At 47.8% G+C, this 22,770-nt stretch overlaps 1 protein-coding gene across 1 annotated transcript in view; it reads left to right on the top strand.

Annotated features, from left to right (window-relative positions):
* The window catches only part of COL27A1 (collagen type XXVII alpha 1 chain), a gene marked incomplete at its 5' end in the record, with an annotated part of 160,917 nt that overhangs the window by 87,897 nt on the left and 50,250 nt on the right, over positions 1-22,770 (top strand). Inside the window, 7 exons of the mRNA XM_082327669.1 lie at positions 229-273; positions 1,616-1,669; positions 3,104-3,148; positions 10,480-10,533; positions 13,448-13,501; positions 14,330-14,383; positions 17,772-17,825. Of these exons, the coding sequence (XP_082183795.1) occupies positions 229-273; positions 1,616-1,669; positions 3,104-3,148; positions 10,480-10,533; positions 13,448-13,501; positions 14,330-14,383; positions 17,772-17,825 (360 nt within the window). The remainder of the gene's footprint in view (positions 1-228; positions 274-1,615; positions 1,670-3,103; positions 3,149-10,479; positions 10,534-13,447; positions 13,502-14,329; positions 14,384-17,771; positions 17,826-22,770) is intronic.

The following is a 22,770-nucleotide window of genomic DNA, read 5'->3' as shown; positions in this document are numbered from 1 at the left end:
CTTGACGTTAGATTTTTTTTTTTCCTGAGATGGGGAAGGGAGATGAGAAACCTCAGAGGTGCTGAACTGCCTGCTCTAAGATTCAGGACTCGGTTGTTAAAATGTGCCAGCTGAGCACACAGCCTGTGTTTAATGGCTGCTCATACTGCAGACCTTTCATTCTTGCTGCATGGTGAGTCCAAATTTTGTCACTACTTTGCCTTTTATTTTAATTTCTTTTCACCTCAGGGAGATGAAGGACCCTTAGGACCACCAGGAGTCCCTGGCCCAGAGGTAGGTTTCAGTCATTTACTCAGTTACTACCAGCTCTGTTGACCTTGCAATGGAATTGTAGTTAAATTAACATAAAGCTTCAAACCTCCTGGTTTGGAAAGTGATCTGCCCTTCTAAGAAATATTGTATTGTCCAGGGCTTGGTCCAACTGCTTGATCCAGGATGGCTGAAAGTCAAGGAAGTGTCTTGCACAGGGTTTTGAGTGGGACTCTAATTTTATAACTTGCTTAAAGTCTCAGACCTTGAAAAACCCTCTAACGTTTAAATAGTTCATCCTCAAGGTAAAGCGCACTGACTGGAAACCATCTCTGTAACCAGCCCTGATGTTTCTTCCTTGATTTATAGTATTTTTCAATGAGTAGAGGGAAAAGCCAGAAAAAAGACCGGACAGTGAAACAGAGTCCTTTTTGACCTCTGCATCACTCTGAACACAGTGATGAATCACAGAAATACAGTTAGAAGCAGCATAAAGAATATTATCATATCTGTGAGCTTGCCAGCTCAGGATTTTTTAATGTTTATGTACATAATTGTCATTGCAGGATGGTAAAGTATCTTGAAAATTGGTAACTGTGCTGAAGCTTCTAGGTGGATCAGAAAATAAATGTTTTATCTTGCATTTCCTCCACTATTCTGGTAGACGCTTTTATTCCTTTCTGGAGCAACGTAATAAATCCAGTTACTCCAGTGCCTGGGGCAGCACCATAAGTGTTCTTCTAGCCAAAGGGAAAGCTCAACATGAACCTTTTGATCTGCAGGTTTATTTCTGCTTTTCTGAGCCGTAGGTGTGAACGTCAGCCTGGCTTCCCCCACTGTAGGGACAGTCCTACTCCCAAATCCTCTCTGGATGGAGCCCGTAGGAAGCTTACATGGCCGAGTCCCTGCCAGCATTAGGAAAGTACCATCTCTGAATGCTCAGGCTGCTGGTGTCCTTGCTGGCATTGCTACAAGAAAACTACTGGAAGTAGAATAAATCCAGCTGAATGCGGCACATGATAACCTAAAGGGCAGCAGCAAAGCCCTTGGCTCGGTTGATTATAGTCCATGCGTAATGTTTCTGATGTGATGTTTAAGTAATGGAATCGAGCTGGAGGGTCAGAAATGGGCTGAAGCTTGGAGTAGCTGTCTAGGCATGTTCCCCATGGATCAAACCCGGTGTCGCTTGAGACACAGAGCTTTCCTCTTGTGTTGCCTTGGCCTCAGTAAGGACTGCTACATCCCTAGCACCCTGAATTCACTCGGAGCACTGCTTGTAAGCTGCACCGTATAACTTCACAGACGCACTGCTGTGACCAAGGGCAGCTGCAAGCTTTTATGTTTGTTATTCTTCCATGTATTTCAGGGTCGATCTGGCCGGAAGGGATTTCCAGGAAGACCAGGTCCCGATGGCCCAAAGGTGAGTAAAGAGTTTGTTCGTGATCAGAGAAGCAGTGGGTGGATGGGAGGAAAGGAAGAGAAAAGTATCTTCTCTCACCTTTACCATGGTCCAAGCCTAGGGTATTCATTCCAGAGAGGACAAGGGGCACTGAGGATTTCTCTTTTTCTCTGAATTTTGGGGTCTCTGCTTCTGCTTGGTTTCTCCAGCAAAAAGAACGATAGTGCATTTTTTAAGCCATGTGCTTTATTATAAACAAGTGTGTTCCTCCTTTGATATTAACCAACCCCCCCCCCCCATCCTCTCATCTTATTTTCCATTGCTTCTCCACGTTTTTGTTCTAAAACAATGCACACCATTCCTATCTTTGCTGCCTAATTAGCAGCAGGAGCCATCCCAGGGCAGTCCGCTCCACAAACCCACACTCTAAAGGAAAGAGAAAACCCAACAAAAACAACCTCTTCAAACAGTAAATAGCAAAAATGTGGTCTGGCAGCACATCTGGAGTATCTGCCTACTGAGAAAATACAGCTGCCGTCACCCGGAGACAATCCTGGTTAGCGGTGAGGCTGGCCTCTGGATGGCCTGTCCAGGGGCACTTCGCCGGCCTTCGAGTGGTGCCACGGCTGCCCTTATCCCTGGTGGGTTTGAAATTCTTCTCCTCCTCCTGCTTTTCTCTTCACCCCTCATTTTTCTCATTCTCTGAATTTCTCTCATCCTGCACTGTGATTTAGCTCATGTGAGTTCTTTCTGTGGTTTTCATGTGGATGCTCCGTGTGACAGGAACATGCCTATGCTTGAGCTTTTGCAAGAGCAGAATCAGGGTGCAGCACTGCCTGGGAATATTTGGGTTGTCTTTTATTCTTGTGACGCTTCCACCAGCAGGTGAATTTTCCGGATCTTTTCTCCTCTCTCATTCAGGAACTAGACCTTCCCATCGTGTCCGCACTCTTGCTTTCCCTAGATGCTTCTCAAATTCTTTGGTTAATCGTGGTCTTTTCCTACTTTCTTCCTGCTGTTGATGTGTTTCTGTCTTTGCCTCTCTGTTTTACTTGGGTCAGAAACACCCCAGCTTCAGGAACATCCCTGATGAAAACTCATGCCTTATTAAACATGGGGATAAAGCAACCAGGACTAGGCTATGCTACAGGAAAGCAGGCGGCTTATGTTTCAGTGTCTGAGTTTGGTTTTGCGAAGGTTATTTTACCACAGCAGGACCAGCTGCTTTTGGGGTATTTCTGTCCAGAGCAGTGAATCTTTGCTCCGTGTTTGTGTCAGCTGTGTTTCTTGCTTTGGATTATCTTTAAAGTCATACTGGGTTTTGTAAGATGATGTTTCTGGCTGTTTTTCCTTGATTCACACACAGCAGCCCAAATCATGGGTGTACAAAGAATCACAAGGGTCTGACTGGGAGCACCAAGTAACGTGTGTGCCTTGTGTCTCCTTGTCCTGCAGGGTGAGCCAGGAAACCATGGCCGACCAGGGAAAGTTGGTGAGCAGGTAAACTCTTTGTTTTCCTTGTCTGTTTGATGATGGCCTCTGTACAATGTCTCCTGGATGACCAGGCTGCAGGCAGAGGACAGGGGCTTCTGGTCACCTCAAACCTGTCCATACTCCTGGTGCTCCAGCTGGGGTGCTCTTAATCTGGCTGAAGCTCCTGGTGAACAGCACTGACAGTGACCATGGTGTCTATTTTAAACTGGAGGTTTTCCCATAGGTAGAGTGCTCTGATAAAGTCGCAGTTCGGGTGGATGTGCTGTCAGTACTGGCAGCGGTATAGCACATACAACCGCTGTGCTTCTCAAGGAGGCAAAGCTATGGCCAGGAAAAAGATTATGCGTTTCTGTGTATTCCTCTTATCCCTAAAAGGGTGATTTCCAGGCTTTGCCTATGTAGGTTTTAAGTGTAGGATCCTCTGCTTTGGGATCTGTGCTACTTTGACTCCTGCCGGATTTTTTGGGGAGCAGAGGAGACAGCAGCTGAAGAAAGCAAGCCCTGGGGGAGAGAGGCACTGAGCTGTGTTTCGCTGTACCGCAAGAGAGAACGTTCTGCTGGGGTAGCAGGGGACATGCACCATCCCTGTAGGCTTCAGGGGAACCACAGTCATCAAGGAAAAAGAAACAATTGTTCCCATGTCTCTGTGATTGAAACCAACCAACTTGTCCACCACCAACCCTGAAATTGCAGCCACAGAGCCTCCAACATGTTCAGTGCTTTCGTACATGACCACACCAAGCTCGCTGCAGCAGCTGGCCCTGGCGAAGAGGGCGTTGCTTCTCAGCACAGCGGTCCTTCCCAGCACTTTCCCTGCCGAATGGTCAGCAAGTGTGGTTTAGTTTAGCTTGTCAGCCTCTCTGGCTCTTCTGTCCGCTGTATGCAACAGCTGAGAGTTGCTTCTTCCATGGGTTTCTGACCAAGCAAGTCCAAAAAAACAATGTGGATCCTTTTCAGTACCAGCAATCTGAGGAGTCTCAGTATATATCAAGGATAGTTATTTCTATTTGGAAATTAGAGCCGTTTCTATATTGTGGTTAATAATTTACTCCATGAAGAGCAACAACGGAAGAAGCAAAGTTGTTCCACGCATGTGACTTCTAGTTGCAGCTTTATCAGATTCTGCACGATCTCAGGCAACACCTTCCAGTGCTCTGTGCCTCAGTTTCCCCTTCTGTGGAAGGCCTGAGGCAGCTCCGAACAGTGTTTGGCACAATGCCTCCTGTTTTCAGGTGGCACCTACAGATACTGTTGTATTACAGTTAAAAATGGATATTTAGAGGTGCTTTGAGATCCTTAACAAGATGTTGTCCTTGAAGGACAAAGCATCATTAGGATTATTATTCTTTAACATCCCTCAGGACTGACCTTGGATGAAAACTGTAGGCACTGTTCACCAGAAAGAAAACACAGCTGGCCTCTGCTGACACTGAAACCAGCACAGTGGTACGAAAGCTGCCTGTATTATTCTTAGTCAATTAGTCTCTGTCTAGAAATATCGCCCAGAAAGAATTTCCATTTCCGTACCAGTCAAGTCATTAGAACAAAAATGTCGCACCAGATTAGTGAGAAATAACCTCCTTTCCCATCACACCTTTGCTGAACAAAGCTGGAGTGTTGGATTTTCATTCCTCCCTCCACCTAAGCTTCAGCATTTGGTGCTGGGGCTGGGTTGGTTTTTTGCAGAGCTCTGAGAGGTCGGGCTACCAAGGTCGCTTGGCACTAAAAGGCACTTTCATCTCACCCCTGTTTTCTCTTGTGGAGGCCTTGATGTTTTCTGTTCCGTAGGCACAATAGGAGTGGCCAAACTTTTCAAACTTGCTGCTCTGCCCTCCATACGGGTTCCCTCTGAGTGGAAACCCCCAGCATAACAGCATGAGAAAAGATCAGCCATCCATCTCACTGGAGTTCTCTTCCCTTTCTAAGAGACATCTGTTCAGGCAGACATGGGAGTTTCTGTAAGGTTTCCAGTGACACTTGAGCTCTCATTGGAAAAATGAGGTTTTAAGCCACAGGGCAGTCCCTGATGCATTGTTTTCCTATTGCAAGGACACTGACTCGGGAAGTTCATTCATAAGATGCTTGTTGTCTTCATATGCTGGAAGGACTCCAGCTGCTGGGCTCCCCTGTACCCTGGAAATGTGTGATTTAACCCTTCCTTGCCAGTAGATGGAGGCAGAAGAATATGAAGAAGAATACGGGGCCTCTGGCCTAGGCCACCAGCCTTCCTGTTCCGGAGCTGGGAATGCAGAGCAGGAGAATGCCACCGAAATGTCGGTGCTGAAGGTCAGACAGTCCTGCGGGAGAAGCAACACCCAGCAGCAGACAGGAGAGCAAACTGGGGAAGGGTGCTGCAAGCCCATGGACCCCCCCTGCTCTGCACTAGAGACTGAAAATATCCATGAAGAGTTGTGCCAGCTGAAAGAGGCTAAGGTTGACCTACGTCCTTAATGGGAATGAGGAGGTCCTGTCATGGCAGGAACAGCTTTCTGAACCCCTCCTCCTGTACAAGAAGTGACAGCACTTCTCGCTCGCGTGGCGATGTTGGGGTCAGCCACGCACCCATCGCACCGTGCTGGGAAGGGCAGTCACTCCACGGCCCCTCAAGGGTATCTCTTCCCCCGAGGGAGAAGCACGTTGTCGCAATATCAGGTATTATTCTACAATAATCTGTTAAAGGAAACCAGCACCGTCGGTTATCTCCTTGATGTATTTTCCTTGTGGTGCTCTTGCAAAGGAGGGATGTGCTATACTGTCAGTTTTGCAGGTGGGGCCTGACCTGCGGAGCTATGCATTGACTTGACCCGAGGTCAGGTGGGTCGCTGAGAACCGAGCAGGGAATTGCACCGGCGTTTTCCATGTCTTAGAGCAGCACCTTTCCCAAGGCATTTACCTTCTCCTCCAGAGTGTCTTTCTGAGCCGCAGACCTCTCATTCAGGGGTTTACGGGCACTGTGGTGTACACAGCCTCTTTGAGCTGAGGAGGTGTTTTGTTAGCAGGTCTCCACCTTTCCTTCCCTCGCTTCCCAGAGGGCAGTGGGAACCCAACGCAGCCCCGGGGTACGGCTGAGCTCCGGTGCACAGGGGGTTAAACCACATGGCTTTTCTTTGCGGGTCAGAGCGTCCTCCCTTAAACTGTGATATTTACTGTTTTACTTTCCCTTTCTTTCATCTGAATGGGAGGATTGTACATTTACTCCCTCCCGTCCTTTGTCCCTGGTTTGTTTTGTTTTGAGTTCTAGCGAACCAGTAAAACAGAAAGGCCATGATCGGTTCCTGCTGGGAGCGACTGGCGGTCCCGTCCCTGGGAGACCCTGCTCACGCTGGGCTCGCCTTTCGGTTGTTTCTCTCAAATGGGCTATGATTTATGCAAGGCTTCATTGCTGACTTGCTCTCTGTTGATGGAGCCAAGAGGGGGGGCTTAATTATGACAGGGCTGGACAATAAATGGGGTAAGCCAGACAGGAGTTAGGAATTACAGCCCGCCAGTCCCCCCCCTTTCCTTCCCCCCAAGCCCCCAGCAACTTTTTAACAATCTCCATCCCTTTTCCGCCATGCCCTTGGCTGGGGAATACAGCAGACTGAATCACGAGTGACATGCTGAACTCCCCGTCTAATATAAATGTTTTACATTCTTTCCTGTATACTGTGGGCCTTTATCCGGGCAGCCACCGCTGCTGGGACTTCACGTGCATCATTACACACACTGCCTGCAGTCGTGTTTGATGCAGGGCTTCTTTTCAATCCTGGGAACCTGGGAAAAATATGTTATGCCGCAGCCATTTTAGTGTAATGGCCGCAATTCATGTCTGCTTTGATTTAATATTTGCCACCGGTGGCTATTCTGGTCCTTAAAACCTAAATCTCTTGCTTCTTGTGTTCTTTTTAGTGTCTATCCCATTTTGGCTGGTGAAGAATATTGTTACCCAATCTCCCCCAGTTGTTTCATATACTCCCAATAATTTACGAAGATTTATTTTGTCTAGACATATCTATCTAGTTTTGTGTCTGCTTGCAGACACAGCAGCGTTAGTTAATTTAGCCCAGAGCAGACAGCATTGGCTGCAAACACTGCAGAGCTACCGTGCTGGAAGCCCGGCCACGTCACAGGGTCCCTGCTCTGCCGTCTTGCTTCGGTCCCTGCTCTACCGTGGTCACACCGTGGGATGCTCCTCTTGCTGGCTACACAGGGAGCAGTGACATCTTCCCTTGAGCAGAAACATGATCTACCAGTGTAGACAGAATTTTCCCCAGTTTTGGAGTGAAAATCAGGCCAGAAATTTTGGCTGTGCTCCCCCTCCATCCCGACGTTTACCCGCGCCGCAGGTGCAGTGTTTGCCTCTACCCGGCTCGCGTTGGCAGTGCCGGCAGGTTTCTGCACAACCTGCGATAACAAATGGCACATCTGTGACAGCGAGAGGGGTCTTGGGAGGGTGTTGGGTTTGTGGGCTGCTTGGCATGCTGCAGTCGGTGCTCTGCAAACCATCCGTAGAGCACCACCAGGTCGGCGGGGAAGCACAACTAGTGTATCTCACTTCGTGACCCAGATTCCTTAGAGGCTTTTTAGGGTGGGAGCTGATGCTGCTGTGGACGGCGTATCAGAAGTATTAGCCTTCAAGCCTGAGTTTGGATATGCAGCGCCGCACCCCAAGCCCCTCAGAGGTGTTTTTAAAACAGTCTTGTTCTGAATGGTAACATCTGCTGCAAGAGCAGGGATCTCTTCTTCTGCAGGGACTGACCTAAGCAACCCAGAAACATCCTAAAGAGAGCATCTTCCCAGAGTTCTGCAGTTTTTCTGAGAAACTGGAAATTAAGGAACAGATTTATTCTTTCTCACTTTATTATCTTATTTTTGCCTAGCAATGCCTTTCCTTGTTTCATCTCATTGCTTTGCCATTCTCTCCTTTGCCTTAACATTTGCCTTCTTCGTGGCCTTGGGCTCCTGGAAAACTTCAGTAACTGGATACAGTTATCAGCTGTGTATCTGCACTTGTGTCTAATGGAAAGGATAATTGATTCAGCAGCCTTCAGCAATGCCACCCAGTGGCAACCTTGCATATGCAGATATTGCAAATTTGCCTGCTCTCCGTTTGGTTCCTGGGCTGGGCGATCCGCTGCTGAGTCCAGCGCTGCTTTGCTCCCACGTGTGCCCTGGCCACGCAGCCTGGCCGCCATGGCGCGCTTGCGCACTGGGAATGCTTCGCCTTCGAACACAGCAAAGACCATTTCAGTGCTGATGTCAGAAGGGTTGGTGACGTCCAGCCCCCGACGGGATGGTAGAGCTTTCCTGGTAGTAGCTGTCATCCCATGGTTAATTGATATTTCCTTCGTGGCACAGTGGCGTGCCACTTTCCTGGGACATCTCTGGATAAGTTTCTAATGCAAGCATCTACCTCCAGGTTCTGCCATACCCGCTGAGCAATTTGCCTTCTCTCATGAGTTTTTTCCAAACACTTTTCACCTGGATGTTTCTCCCGTGCTGAAGTGTGACACGGGCAGCTGAGAGCAGAGCGTGTGGCTGCTCCCTGCGAGAGGTGAAGCCAGCTGAGCCCACCAGCATGCCTCAGAGAGGAGCTCCTGTCTCCGATGATGTTCAAAGGATGGCATTTAATCGCACCATGTGAGGAATGTTAATACATAAAGTCTCTTGGTGTTTGGAGTCGTCATCAGAAGCTGTTCCCTCTAAAAGTCATTGGAGAGTGACCCACGTTGCATTTCATGCCTCTGAATGGGTCTGCTGAGCCTCACACGCATGAGAATAGCAACGAAGCCGGTTATTTTGTGCTACAGCTTTACGTTGTGAGCATAACTTCATGGAGAGAGAGAGGCTTTTGGTGGCAGGAGGAGTTGCACCACCTGTGAGTAGGCTGCTGTGTGGGTGCTGGACGCTCCTCTGTAGCTGGGGGTATCACTGTACGCTGTCAATGCACGGGTGTAAACAGAACCACAGCGATGCGCAGGCTGCAGAGAGCTCTGCGAACCGCACACGTGTCAGGCCAGCTGGGAGCGGAGGAAGCAAGGAAGAGAGGAAACTTTTGCTTCTTTTCTTGCTGTCCCCCCAGAAGAGAGACAGCAGGGTGAAAAGCTCTCCCTTTTCTGAGACCACACTCCAGAAGCTGCCTTGCCAGTGTAGCTTTTTCCCCGTTGTGTTTGTTCAAGCTGAATGTTTTCTTGAGTGTGTCATTTGAAAACCTTCTTGATGTTGAAGTGAAAAGGTGAGTTGCATTTGCATAGAGGAATTTTACAATTTATTATGAAGCTTTCAAATTCTTTTTAAAAAGAGGAAGAGTAGGATGATACCGCTGGAGAACCCATCCCCTGTCTCTGACTTGCTCAGCAGCCACCTCCCAGTACCACTCAGACGGTTGCCTAAAATCCAACAAGCTGGGGCATGGCTTAATTTGACACCATCCATGCCAACTGTGGGCAGGTTATGAAGTGTTTCAACAGGAGATGAATCCCTTTAGTTACAGACTGATTGGAGGAACTAAATATAGATTTCTATCTCCCAATGACCCTTGCATGAGGATCATGCAGTGAGAGAGAGCAAGCCTACCGTGGACGGTCCCTTGCATCTCTAGGACCAGCAACCCTCTGAAGTTGGTAGGGAGGCTGCTGTATTTTAATTCTGAGGAATCTTAGCTTGAGATTGCATCTGTTTCCATCTTCCTAATTAAAAGCAGTTCTGTTTGTTTCTTCATTATCCCAAACGTTGTTAAATCTTGACAAATCCTGAGCTTAGACTGGGGTTTTTTTCCGGGATAGTTTCTGAGTAGTGTGATAGATCTGCTGCCCTGCTGGCCCTTCTGGCTGTGTCCTTGGACCTTTATTTCCTACTGACATCCCAACAGCATGACGTTATCCAGGGCAAAATTAGTTTGCACAAGGGTTTGAGGCAGCTCAGATTAACCCAGAGGAAGTCTACCCAGTGCAGCCGTTAAAATGATGGTAACTCTCAGAGTCTGTGCAACCCAGGAGCTCCCGCTGTTGATGCTCTTGGGGAAGCTGCGCTGACGTTTTGGGAAATGCTTGCAAAAAAAACCACACTATGGACTTGGCCTTTCTCTGAAACGTGCTTAACTCATCCCCTATACTGTGTGTTGTGGCTCTTGCAGATCCTAGTGCTGCCACTCCAGCTGGCGCCTAAAGCAGAACCAGCTGTGGAGTTAGACGTTCCCATGGCCGGGAGCAACTTTGTCCACTCTGGTAGCCAGTAGGAATTACTGAGCAGTATACGAGGGCTGCTGTGCTATTTCAACCAGCAAGGTGGACCAAAGAAACTGTTTACTTTCTCAGCAAACAAAACTGAAAATTAATTGTGCTTTTCTCTTTCCTCAGGGTCTAATGGGTTTCATTGGTCTGGTAGGGGAGCCTGGAATAGTGGGAGAAAAGGTAAGATTGCTTGCAAAGAATTGGTTGTTGTAATTTTTGCAGGATGAGGGAGACTGGGGCAGGAGGAATATTGTGGAGATTTAAGTTGTCATGTCAGTGGAACACCCAGCTGGGAATGCGGCACATCCAGGGTGTCTGAGCTAGTCTTGGGCCAGGCAAAAATAATCCACTTCACATTTAGGAATGAACATGTGCTTGCCCTCTAAGGAGATGCTGTGAAATGTTCTCTGAAAATTTAAGCTTTATTCATTTGTAATCTGCAAGAAAGCTTGTATTCAACAATCAGTTCTGTTTTTTCTGGGAATGAGGGACCCATCAGCCCTGTGTTCCTGGTCAAGGGAGGAGTCCAAGGAGTTCAGGTTACAGATTTGTGCAGAGATGTGCTCCCAAGCCCACGCTGAGTTGCCAATGGGGTCGTGCAGGACCAGGGCTGAGCCTGCACTGAACAGGAGGTCTCAGCAATTTCTCAGGTGCAGAGAAGGTGCAAGAGTGCAGCCACCTATCCGAGCAAAGGCTGGTCCAAATATTTCCCTTTTTATTTGATGAGGACCATCCCGTCCGGCTGCCCCTGTGGTTGCATTGGGCATGCTTACTAAGGGCTGGTGCCCTCTCGTGTACAGTACAGATACGTACTTCTTTCAGGAAGAAAAATGGCTTTATTTTCCATAAAAATGTAAATGGACATTAATTTGTTTTCTATTAGAGTGTAAAATTTTATTCAGGAGTAGCTTCCAAAGACAAATCATCTGTGTCATTCATTGTATCTCAGTTGCAGACTGCTGGTTTTCATTGGTGGTTTAATTATACACAGGCCAGCCATAAAGATAGTAAAGAGCATAAAACGATGCGTTCCACACATCAGTTCTCTCTCTCGCTTTTACTACTTCAAGGCTTGTCCTCTGGGTAATGACATCAAGGCTCTGTGACAGCTACACTGTGTTCGCTGCAAATGCATTTTATTGCTTGTCTGGAGCAGCCTTTGGAAAGCCCGTTGCGCTGATGGTATCTGGTGGGGCAGTAGCAGAAGCAGGCTCGGTTCAAACTGTCAAGGCACACAAGAAGTAAAAGGAACGATGTGATGTGGGCTGCGTTTTACAGAAGGAAAACAGAGGAATAAGGAGTCTGTGATATGTCCAAGGTGGTTACGCAGAAAATTGGTGCCTGAGTGAGCTGTCTCAATGGCAGCTGCAGCCCTGAATTGAATGGGGAATAAGGGGTCTGCCATGCAGGAGACGTGGGAAGATCTTTTTTCCCATTCCAGTAAATTCACATCTGGCCCTACGACTTCTGTGCCAATGCCTTGACCACATGAGCTATCCTCATCTTGCAGATCGACTCTGTAACACGATGATGTTACGCTGGTGTGCAGGCAAACCCTGGCTGTCCTTTGAAAATCTGCCCTAGGAGATCCTCAGCACAGCTGTGATTTCTATCAGACGACTTCTCTACCAGGACAAACTTACCGATGACAGAAATAACTATCGTGAAATCAAAACCTCAACCAGGCCTCCAGTTGGCATAGCATCCTACAGCTTACTATGCTGTTGTGAGCTAAATGAAGTGGGAAATATGCTTTCATTAGACATAGCTGAGTCAGCAATCTCCATCCTGAGAGCTGCAAAACTTAAGACTGAAGCCAGTAGAATCCAAAGATTATCAAAGAGAACAATACAGTTAATACATACTTAATAAAATCCATGCATTCAGGGGGAAAAAAATCCTTACATTCATTTACAAGGGCCAACTGGTGACAACACAAACTCTGGGGTTTGTTTTTAATAAGCTGCTTAGAGCCCAGAAAATATTTCCCCTTACACTTTAGCTGTTGGAAGGTAGGTCAGATTTTGGGCGTAAACTACTTGGCAGCATTTGCTAACTCCTCCTTCCTCATCCCCCCAAGCACACAAGCGTAACACACCTAATTCCCAGTGCAGTACCGGGGCTGCCAGGGAGAGTACAGGCAGTTGCGGTGGGGATTGCCACCATCTCCAAAAAGGAGCAGTGGATGTGCCGTCGCTAGAGCCGTGCCTTCCACTCGCCCTTGTGACAGCGGGTCATGGTGGTGGTCACGGTGGTGCTCACGGACACTTACACCTCGTCTCCCGTTCTTGGCTGAGCTGTAGGGCCAAGGATGTACTCAGGGGAAATGAGATGTTCTGCATGTGGGGATAAGTAAGACTGTTGGAATTAATAAGTGATTTTTTGGTGTGTTAATTTTTTTAATGCCAAATGGTGGCTTGTTTTAGAAAGGATAGCATCTTTAGGGTGGGCCGTGGAGACATCTGGCTCTGAACCCCTCGTCAGCGCAGACCTCCAGATTGTTGTTGTGGTCTCAGTATGAGCCACAGGATAGGGAGTCCCCGCAAAACGCCTACGGTCTCCTTCTGAAAGCACCAGCCATCTATTCCAGGCAGCATCTCTTTTTTTTCCAACTTGATTCCCTGCTCTCAGCAGGGCCTCATGACCACAGCTTTCAAATCCATGCCTCTAAAAATGCCAGAACTTGTAGGGATTATGATACTGCAGAACAGAGAGGGATGTCATGCCTTGGGTGGGAAAGGCTGGAGATCTCCTGGGATCCAGTCCTAGCACTGTCCGGAGTTGAAGGTGGTCTTGAGTGCATTGCTTGTTTCTTGTTCCTCGTTGGTTTGATAGCAAAGTGAAGTCCGCTCTCTTGGGATACGGAGGATTAGCTAATTCTTGCTGTAGTCCTTTAACTACTCTGATGAGATGGATACTTGAAAGAGGGTGATGATTACTCTGTACTGGAAGCCGTTCTGGTAGAAATCTGATGGCATAGACTGTTATTTGTGGATCTTTTAGTTGTTTCATTGCTCTAGATCCCCGTTGCTGCCAGCTCAGAGTGCTTGTTAGCAGAAGTCCTCACTTCCCCATGTGCCTGTGTCTCTCCTAGGGCGACCGCGGCTCAGTGGGACCCCCAGGCCCTCCAGGAGTCAAGGGGTCGATGGTAAGGAGTAAGTCTGCATTCTCTCGCTCTTGCTGCTGCCTCTCTCTCTCTGTCCTAGTGAAGGGTGCAGCTTCTCCTGGTCTTTTAGTTACGTGACAACAGCTGCAAATTCTTCCTGTCTCTGTGGGGACGGGAATGGCCATTTGACTACTGGATATTGAGGTATGACCTCTCCCCAGCAGTCATGTTCAGCAGTCTCCCCTTCAGAGAAACACTGGGTTTCGGCATGTGTTCTGCAGCTCCATCAGCTGAGGACCTGTTGTGTCAAGTAGAGATAACTGGGAACTGCAAGCTACGGCACCTGAAGGGTTGCCTGTTTCCAAGCATCCTGGCTACTAAACAGACGGGTCTGGGAACAGGGATCTGTTGTTCACATCCCAGCAAGTTGCCAGGGGCAGCTGGAGATGTGGGGCTGCTTGGGCAGCACGCTCATGGTGTTTTGCTGTGCTATGTGCGCTGCCTTTTGGGGATCCTCATTTAGGAGTTTAACAGAGGGGACCTCAGCCATATCTTGTCTCGCTCTGATGCTTACCTCCTCTCTACCATAGTGCAAGACCCAAAGACAGATTTTCATATTAATTCAGCCCATTCTCTCCTGGGCTGTTCAGAAAATCTAGCTGCTTATATTGCCAGCAAGGTTGGAGCTGGACTTTTGACAGTCTGGCCTTCTCCATCTGCCCCTGAGCAATTTGCCCTGACAAATAACAGACCTGCCTGACCTTGCAAGCAGCCAACAATGCCTTTTTTCCTGTCTTCCCACTTGGAGGAAGAAGGGCTGAGCAGATCCTGGGAATTCACACCAGGCATGTTCTTCTTCCTTCCCTTTAGGGGCACCCTGGGACACCAGGAGGAGTGGGTTTTCCTGGGATCCCTGGACCAACAGTAAGTAAAGGCTATCATCACCTTGTAATACCACACACCAAAAATCAGCATCCTCTATCCTGGGCATTCGTGGGCTGAGTCAAGCAACTGTGTCCCAGTTGATTTGAGTTTGATATGAACAAGAGATATGGGGAAGGGATGGGGAATGGGTGGGAGCAACATGGAAAGAGATGCTAAAAAATAGTGGTGCTTAATTCAAACTTCTGGAGCCCATTTCTCTAGTGGGAGATCCAAAACTCGGAATCCAGACTCAATCTTTTAGCAGGACACAAGCTCGCTAGCTCAAGGTGTTATTGCAACTGGGAATTGTTAGTGGCAAGGTGACCACATCATGCGACACAGCGACCGTATCATGTGGTGACCACATCATGCGATAGAGCGACTGTATCGTGTGGTGACTACATCACGCAGTGACTGCATCATGCATTTTCAGAGAACCTCGCCGGAGTGAGAGGAGCAGCAGAGCAGCTGCCCCCAGATGCACCCTCCATCTGGATGGGCTCATCTGGTGCATGTGCAGCTGTGCCTGGAGCGTGCAATTGCTGCGGAGGTAGATTTTAGTGTGGCTCCAGTTTCCCACAGCCGTTGTTTAGATGGAGCTCCAGCTCTCCCAGCAGCACAAGTGCTGCTGTGTGTCGTTTGCTGGAACCAACAGAAAGGCGGCTCTGGGCGGGTACAGGGAATGGATTTTGCTCAGTGTGTGAATTCCCACAGTGTTGTTAATTGGGAGGAAAATCACAGTAGTGAAATGCCCGGGCAGTGCCAAAGGTTTGGCCTCCAGATCAGCAGCAGCTCTGCCCACTGCAGGGAGCTCAGGGACGCTCTGGACCCACCGGCTGCAGCCAGCTGCTGGCTGGGGAGAGGTTTCACAGTTGCAAGTCAATGGAGGTGAGGGAAAGAAAAGATCTGAGGTCAAGCAGCACCTCGGGGTGACCTGTCCCTAGCTGAAGAGCAGCGGCGTGGCACTGGCAAGGCCCTTACAATAAAAGGAGCATGATGCTGCCCACAGCCCCCAGTAGTGAGCAGCTCTGTGGCCTCTCATGGCAGCACTTGCTGTTGACAGCAGGCTAGGAGGCAGCTGGATATCTCTAGATGTCCCTTTTTTAGCAACTTTCCCAGCATGTTAGCTGCTGCATGACCTGGGGACAGCTGAGCCCTAGGCAGGCCCCCTGCTTACCCCATGCCCATGAGCACGGGGGAGGACAGGAGTGCGTCCTTGGCAGAGGTGGGTTCTGCACTGGCCCTGTGGCAAAGAGCTCCCAGTCCTGAAGCACTATGTAGTGCACCACTAACTGATACCTTTAGTTGAGGCTGAGTTTTCTCTTACTTCAGTGGGGCACGATGACAACAGTATGAGTTGAGACATCAGCTCTGACTGCAGATGTCGAAACCTCTCTGCAGAGCTCTGGGAGCCGAGACCGTCCCCAGGTCCTTCAGCTTCCTTTGGTTCCCTGTTCTCCTGCAGGCAAATAACTAACAAGTTCATCCAAGCAAAATGTTTCCTCCAAGACTGCATTTTAAAAAGGCATAATTCAATAAGTCAGACTTCCCCACAAAGCCAGTAAATCAAATAATCCCCTAATATCAAATCCCCACTCATTAACTCCAGCTGTTTCTGCCTGTTTCTCCACCAAACATTCATTATTTGCTTTCCAAGCCAGACCTGAGGCACGCTGTTGTTGTTTGTCCTAAGCTGTTAAAATCTTTGAGATTAAGCTGTCCAGTGAGCCTTAGCAGCTCTGATGGCTGATTCGGTAGAGGGTGGTTAGCAGCAAAGGTATAGTCAATGGTAGGAAACTCTGCCCTTAATTTCAGCTCTTAATTTCAGCTTTTTTAAATTGAGCCTTGTGAATTCCTTTTCCTCCTTCTTGTTCACAATCATGGTACATCTTTTGGGTCACGCTAGCATCACTGACAGCGTTACAAGTACATGTTACACTGGATAAATATTTCACAAGCACTCTGTGCTTGTGAATACACAATTTTGAAAATAATGTATAAATATAGGTATATTAAAGGTCACTCATCTTCTCCTAAACAGTTCCATGAGATTCCAGCATGATATCTGGTTGTTCCCTCAACATTTTGCCATCACAATGAATGTTTCTGTGCTTGTATTTTCATAAGCTATTTGGGATAGGCTGAGACTTCCAGGAGGATATTCCTAATACCAATGAAGAATTTCATTTCAGTGTGTGTTTATCATAAAAATCTCTATAAAACAGGCATCTGACACATCTACTGCTTGTCTGTGCCAGTCGCTACTGACCTCACTAGCAAAACCGAGATTTACTGTGATTACAAATATAGTTACAGTCAACTAACTTTTCCATCTTGAGTGAGAACAGCTAAGCATTTGTATTCTGAACTTCTATGCCATGCAGAAAGATACCTCCATTCCAAAAGCAAAATCTTTATTAGTGGCAGTGGTACAAGCAGTAGGAAGATCACGGTCCAATTTTGTTCTGATCCGTGGTGGAGTTTGCAGGGTTGACAGTTGGTAAAAGCTATTAATATATAAATAGCAAAACCTGAGGTGGAATGTTTGAGAGAATAAGAATGGAATGTGTCATTTTGAGGTTTTCTTTTCTGACAGCAGAAAGGCACTAACTTTAAATATGTATTTTTGAAGTTATAATACAGAAGTAAATCCCGTTAATTGAACATATCCTTTAATTTTTGAAACTGATAAATACTCTAACAGAAAAAAAAAAAAAAGCTGTTTCATTTCCTTCTGCATTTTCTGTATGCACATTAATGAATCAAGTGGGTACAAATCCACGTTAAAAGAAAACCTGAAACCTTTCTGTAAGTGTAAGAAGAACAGCAGCAGCATCCGCAACACCAACAGTCCGGATGAAATTAGCATCTCTCTGCCAGCATGAATATTTATGCAGCAGTAACAGGGCAACAGTTACTTGAAGATAAAATCAGTATTTGGCTGAAAAGGTCAAACTTGGATACCTAAGATGAGGTGTCTGATTTTGTATTTGGACAACGGAAAAACAGATCCCGGTTATTATTATTTTTGTACAGATACTGAGCAACAGCTGCTTTTAATAGCTTTGGAGGGGATTCTGGATGTTCGACTTGTCTTCAAATCACACCACTTACACAGACAACAGGCTGCAGATACTTAAGCATGCAAACCTCAGCCAGGATCCTTGGCCTAAATGTTCACAATCCAAAGACAATCAGTGAGTTAAAAAAGACCATTTATAGACAAGTAAATACGGTAATGTCTTTGGCAAGAGTTTAATGAACCAACCTGCTGGTCAAGGGTCTGCATCTGAAGCCCCTGCAGATCACGTAGGGATGTGGGGTCTTACCAACAGCTGCTGCCTTCCTCCTCCTCCATCTTCATTTTGTTTCCCTTTTCCCCTTCCAGGGTCCGGCAGGAGTCCGTGGTGCGCCAGGGATAAGAGGGATGAAAGGCCGCAGGGTAAGCGCTTTCCACGAGCTTTTCTCCCTCTCCTCTTTCAGCCATTGGAAAAGTAATCTGGTGGATTAGTTTGGGGGTGTGAAGATGAGCAGCAGTTGGGGCAGTGCCTCCGCAGCCATGTTTCTGCTGTGCATAAAGACTGCGGTCGTTGAAGCAAGTCTTACTTGGGGGGATGCAAACGCAAGTGATGTGTATGGGCAGAGGGGTGTCCCAGTGTAGAGTTTATTGTGGAAGTGGTCCAGCTTGTCTTTTCCAACCACCTGCAGTGTCAAAACAGGTTTTATGGACAATTCTGGTGAGGATGGTGAAGATTTAGTCATCTGAAGACGTAACTGGGCTGGGGAAAAGGGTGCAGGTAGAAGACCAGAAAAGGTGCCTTTGCTGCCAAGGGAGAGAGAGCAGCTGAGATGTGAAGTGTTGTAATTTAACTGGAGGCAGGTAAAGGAGGAACTGTTATGCCATGACATAGAATTAAGGGACGAGGCAGGCAGAAACGGAGCTGACAAGGAGCCAACCAGCCTACTCTTCCCATGTCTCCCCTTTCAGTCTCGCAGGATTAACATCTTCTGGCAGCGTTCAGCAGGGTTGTGAGAAAGGTGTGTTTTGCATTGTCAGTAGATCAAATTATCAGCACACTCTCTGTCTTTCTATGGGTTTTTCCAGCCCATAACACAAGCCCGGATTTATCTGTACATATCTAAAGAGTATGACACTGGAAGCATGTATGAATCCTCGCTCTGCCCAGAAAGAGCAGACCCCAGCTTAGTACTGGGTCATGCTAGCATCACTGACAGCGTTACAAGTACATGTTACACTGGATAAATATTTCACAAGCACTCTGTGTCAGTTCATGTGTGCTTCCTCCTGCTCTGTTTGGGCGACAGCCGACAGCAGAATGACCTCTAGACCTGCCAAAGCTGCTTGTTTTCCTGCCGGTGGCATCCAACCCATGTCCCACGGAGCTCTTCAATCTTTCTTGTTCTTCAGCGGGACATTTATTGCAGGAGCATCCCTGCTTTGGGCTGGTTTTCCTTGTCCAGCTGCTTTACAAAGTATTAATAGCAAGTGCACATGGGTTCTGCTGAAGGCCCCAAAACCAACATATTTTGCATTTCTCCCTCCGAGGATCTTATGATATCTGTTTCCATGTTTCATTTTCAAAGACGTAGGCTGGAGTAAACTATACGTTTTACCCACCCCCAGTCTCTGCTTCTACTGCAACTCCTGCTCAGGGAATTTGGGACAGCCAAGGATTCCATATGTTTCCTTATACCAGAGGTAATACTCTCTTCGAATAGCTGGGACCAGCAAAAGGAAATGGAATGACCACCTAGAAAGCTTTATAACCACAGAGTTATGTACCCTGGAACTGCTTTAAGCTTTAAAAGCACAGCTAGAAGGACACCAGTAACATCCAAGCCCAGCAGATGCATATCAGGGTTCAGTTTTTAACTTGTGGCTGGGAAAAACAGCTTCCTTGCCTCTGTTCTCCTTGGTGGGAAGACCCATGGATCTCATTCCCCAGCTCCGCTCCCAGAGGGGCCCCTGGGGAGCAAGGTTTCGCTGTGCTGCATAGCAGCAATTAACTGAGCTGGCCGGGACATCCATGATCACAACAGATGAGAAGCTGGAGGCACTTTCAATAGGAAGGCTTTGAATGGACGGTGGATAAAACTACAGCGCAGAGCTGAACGGGAAATGCCTTCTGAATCCAGGCTGCCGACTGTGCAGACTCTTGGAGAGGTGGGTTCTCCGAGGAGATCAGCCATTTCTGCCAGTGCCTTTAACGTGTGCAATGACAGAGAGAGTCCCAGCACTGCCTTCCCCGAGCTGCCAGCCAGGGATGCCAGCCGCATCCCCTGGCACTGAGCCTCTCCTTACGGCAGGCAGCCGCGTGCAACTGTGGTGCTTGGCTCTTGTGTTGTGCAAGATTCACTCGCGTAAATCTTTTTCGGCTTCTTACATCTGTGTTGGCCTAAAGTCCTCAACCCACAAAGAGAGTACAGCTGACCGGGCCGTTTTCAGCTCCACTTGTACTGTCAGGAATGACGAAGGGGATATTTATTATCACATGAGGTAAAACCGAGAGCAAAGTTGGATTCAGCTCCAAAGAACGAAGGTTGGCTGGCACAGCAGGGACCTGCCTTTGGGTGTAGCTAGATCCAGAGAGAGGGTGCCAAACCATCAGGAGAAATCCTGCAGGACACCAACTGCTGCCAGCACTGTCCATCCTCAAGACGATGTACCGCATAGTAGAGACATTCAGCTTCGTGGCCTTGCATTGCGTTCCCTCTCCAGATGCTGAGTCCGGCAGACCCTGCGCCAGTCGTTGCCCCTGGACATTTCTCCACTGAGGAAGCCCAGACTTCAAAGTGCATCCCAGCCCTGAAAACCAGAAATGCAGCAGTGGCTCTATCGCAGCTGGCTGCAGAGCCCTGCAAAAGGTCACCCCAGGAAGGGCAGGACGCGGAGGCAGAACAGGAGGCAGTGCCCTGGGAAGAGGGTGCATTAAGGTCTTGGTCTTGCCCTAAGGACACCGGTGTCAGAGTCTCTGCCGCTGGTGCCCTGCACTGATCCTGCCCTCAACACCCGCTGCTGGACTGTGGCGTGGTGGAGATTTGGTGCGTTTGGGCACCAGCAGTGGTATAATCGGTACAGAATTTGCAAGAGAGACAGACAGAGACAGACAGACAGACATCCTAAGATCCCCAGCAGAGAGGAAGAACTTGGGCTTTGCTCTGAAATCCTACAGATTTCAGTGAACATGATGTGGGAAAGTCAGTATTGTAAGGACCAGCAGATCTCCTGCCTGGACGATTTCTGGTTTGTATATCTCTCACACATTTTCCTTCTCTTCATACTCTCAGAAGATATTCCAGGCACATAGTATTCTTTGTCTTGTCCTGCTATTCCGGCTCTTGGTTTTCTCAGGATGGGGAAATGATCCCCCAATTGTAATTTCAGACATTACGCTCTGTCTATCCTAGTTTACAAAAGGGACGTAATTCAATTCAGAGTGGAAACATGAATGCAGCCTCTGCCAGATGTTTGTGGATTCCATGAGCTCTGTTTGTGGATACTTCATTAAAGTAATTTTGCTTTTGAAGGAAACGTAAATAGTAAATATGGTTTCGATTGTAAAGAACAATGAAGACTTTTGGGGGTCTGTATTTATGTTGTGATAGCTTTTGTATTGTCAAGATATAAGTACAAATTTTAAAAAGAAAATTCTTTAAAGAGTGTAACCTTCTTTTGAGTCATGACAGGGCTATTGTTCCTTCCCAAGTCTTTGCTTAGCCCATGAAACTGATACTGAACAATCTTCCACAAACGCGGTTTCCCCTCGCCTCTTCCCTAAGGACAAGAAACTTGGACCCGTGAGCCCAGGCTTATTTCCGTACTCAGTGTAGCGCTTAGACATGTGCTTAACATTCAGCTAGTGACAGCTATGCACATGTTTAAACCTAATTATTTAACCAAATCAAGGTTTAAATTTGGAGGCGGCTGATTCAGCAAGTCCCTCACCCTATCTCATTTAAATTCAAAAGCACATTTCTGTTAATCAGCTTGTCACAGCAGGAAAACATGTGGTCTCCGGCATCCTCTATTGAGGACAACGATATCGAAACGCCCAAGTATTGACTGAGAATCTCTACAAAAGGCTAAATATCAACTGGAGCCATGACTTTGTATCTCAGATCATAAAGCTGCACCTGAAATCCTGCTGTAAAGTGACTTACCTTGCCCCGTTCTACTGGCCAAGGTGTCTGTCAATATTTCTGGGATTTTATCCTCTCACTGGAGGGATTGCTGAGTGCTGGCTCAGGCGACTCAGAGGAGCTTTTCAAATCCCAAAGCATATTTCTCTTTTCCACCGCACCATTCATTCATCAAGCCCCTGCTTTAGCCGTTGCCCAGGTGAAGCCTGCAAAGAGGAGATAAGGCGTGCGCACCCGCGCTCCCAGCGCCCTGCCGCTCCCTGCGGGAGGGGACCGCCGCCTCCCTGCCGCACCGACCCGACGCTTCGCAGCATCGCTGACCACGAATCTGTAAATGCTAGGGATTTGTAAAGTGGTGTTATCTAAGCAAACCTGAAAATAGTTGCTTTTTCCAGGCCCAGCTGAGAAGTTGTTCATGGAGAAAAAGCAGAGGTATACTGTTTTACTCCCAGGGATCTCTCTACTTGGCTGAAAAAGCATTAGAAGCATTTGAGGAAAAGTTAGCGACAGATCTATGGCCAGCGATGTCTCCCTTCAGCCTCAGTCAAGGCATCTGCTTGCTTTTCGTTTGGCCAGACTGTGATAGTGAAATATCAATATTTGGATAAAGGGGTAAGGAAGAAGCTTTGGATTTCTGGAAGGGAGCTACTGACTGCCTGTTCGTGCTGCTGCTTCTGCGATTCAGGGGCTGGTTACTGTCTCTCTTTGAGCTCTGAGTATCTGTTTAAACAGGGGGAAATGCAGCGCTGCTTTGCGCTCACCTTGTTGAGTACTTAGCTCTTTTCTGCAGGAATGTCGCCTACTCTAGCAGCAGGGTATATCTCTATTGCCCCGCATGGACTAGCAGTAAACCCGAGCTGCAAAGCCTGGAGCTGAATTCCCCTGCATTTGTGAGCTGATGCTGTTCATATCTAGCCAACATCATAACACCCTGTTTAGTCGGGGGTTGCTGATGGCGCTGCTCAGCATTGCACGTCTCTGAGGGAAATGCTGTCCTGGCCTGTGTACCCGCTGATCGAGTGGCACTGTGACCTGCTTCGCTACCGCTGCTGGAGCCTACGTTAACAATAACTCATGATCGCAGGGGGCAGAACGTGACTGCAGGTGAGACTTGCAAGGATATAATGCTAGCTTTCTACTACATAGCTCCGTGGGGACCTACGCAGGGATTACAGTGAGAAATGTGCCCACGTAAGACACTGAAACTAGAATTTAGAAAATGCTAG

Source organism: Platalea leucorodia (assembly GCF_965183815.1).
Source record: "Platalea leucorodia genome assembly, chromosome: 15".
Lineage (NCBI taxonomy): Eukaryota > Metazoa > Chordata > Aves > Pelecaniformes > Threskiornithidae > Platalea > Platalea leucorodia.
The sequence above is the reverse complement of the archived record's forward strand: the minus strand, read 5'-3'. Positions and strand labels throughout refer to the sequence as shown.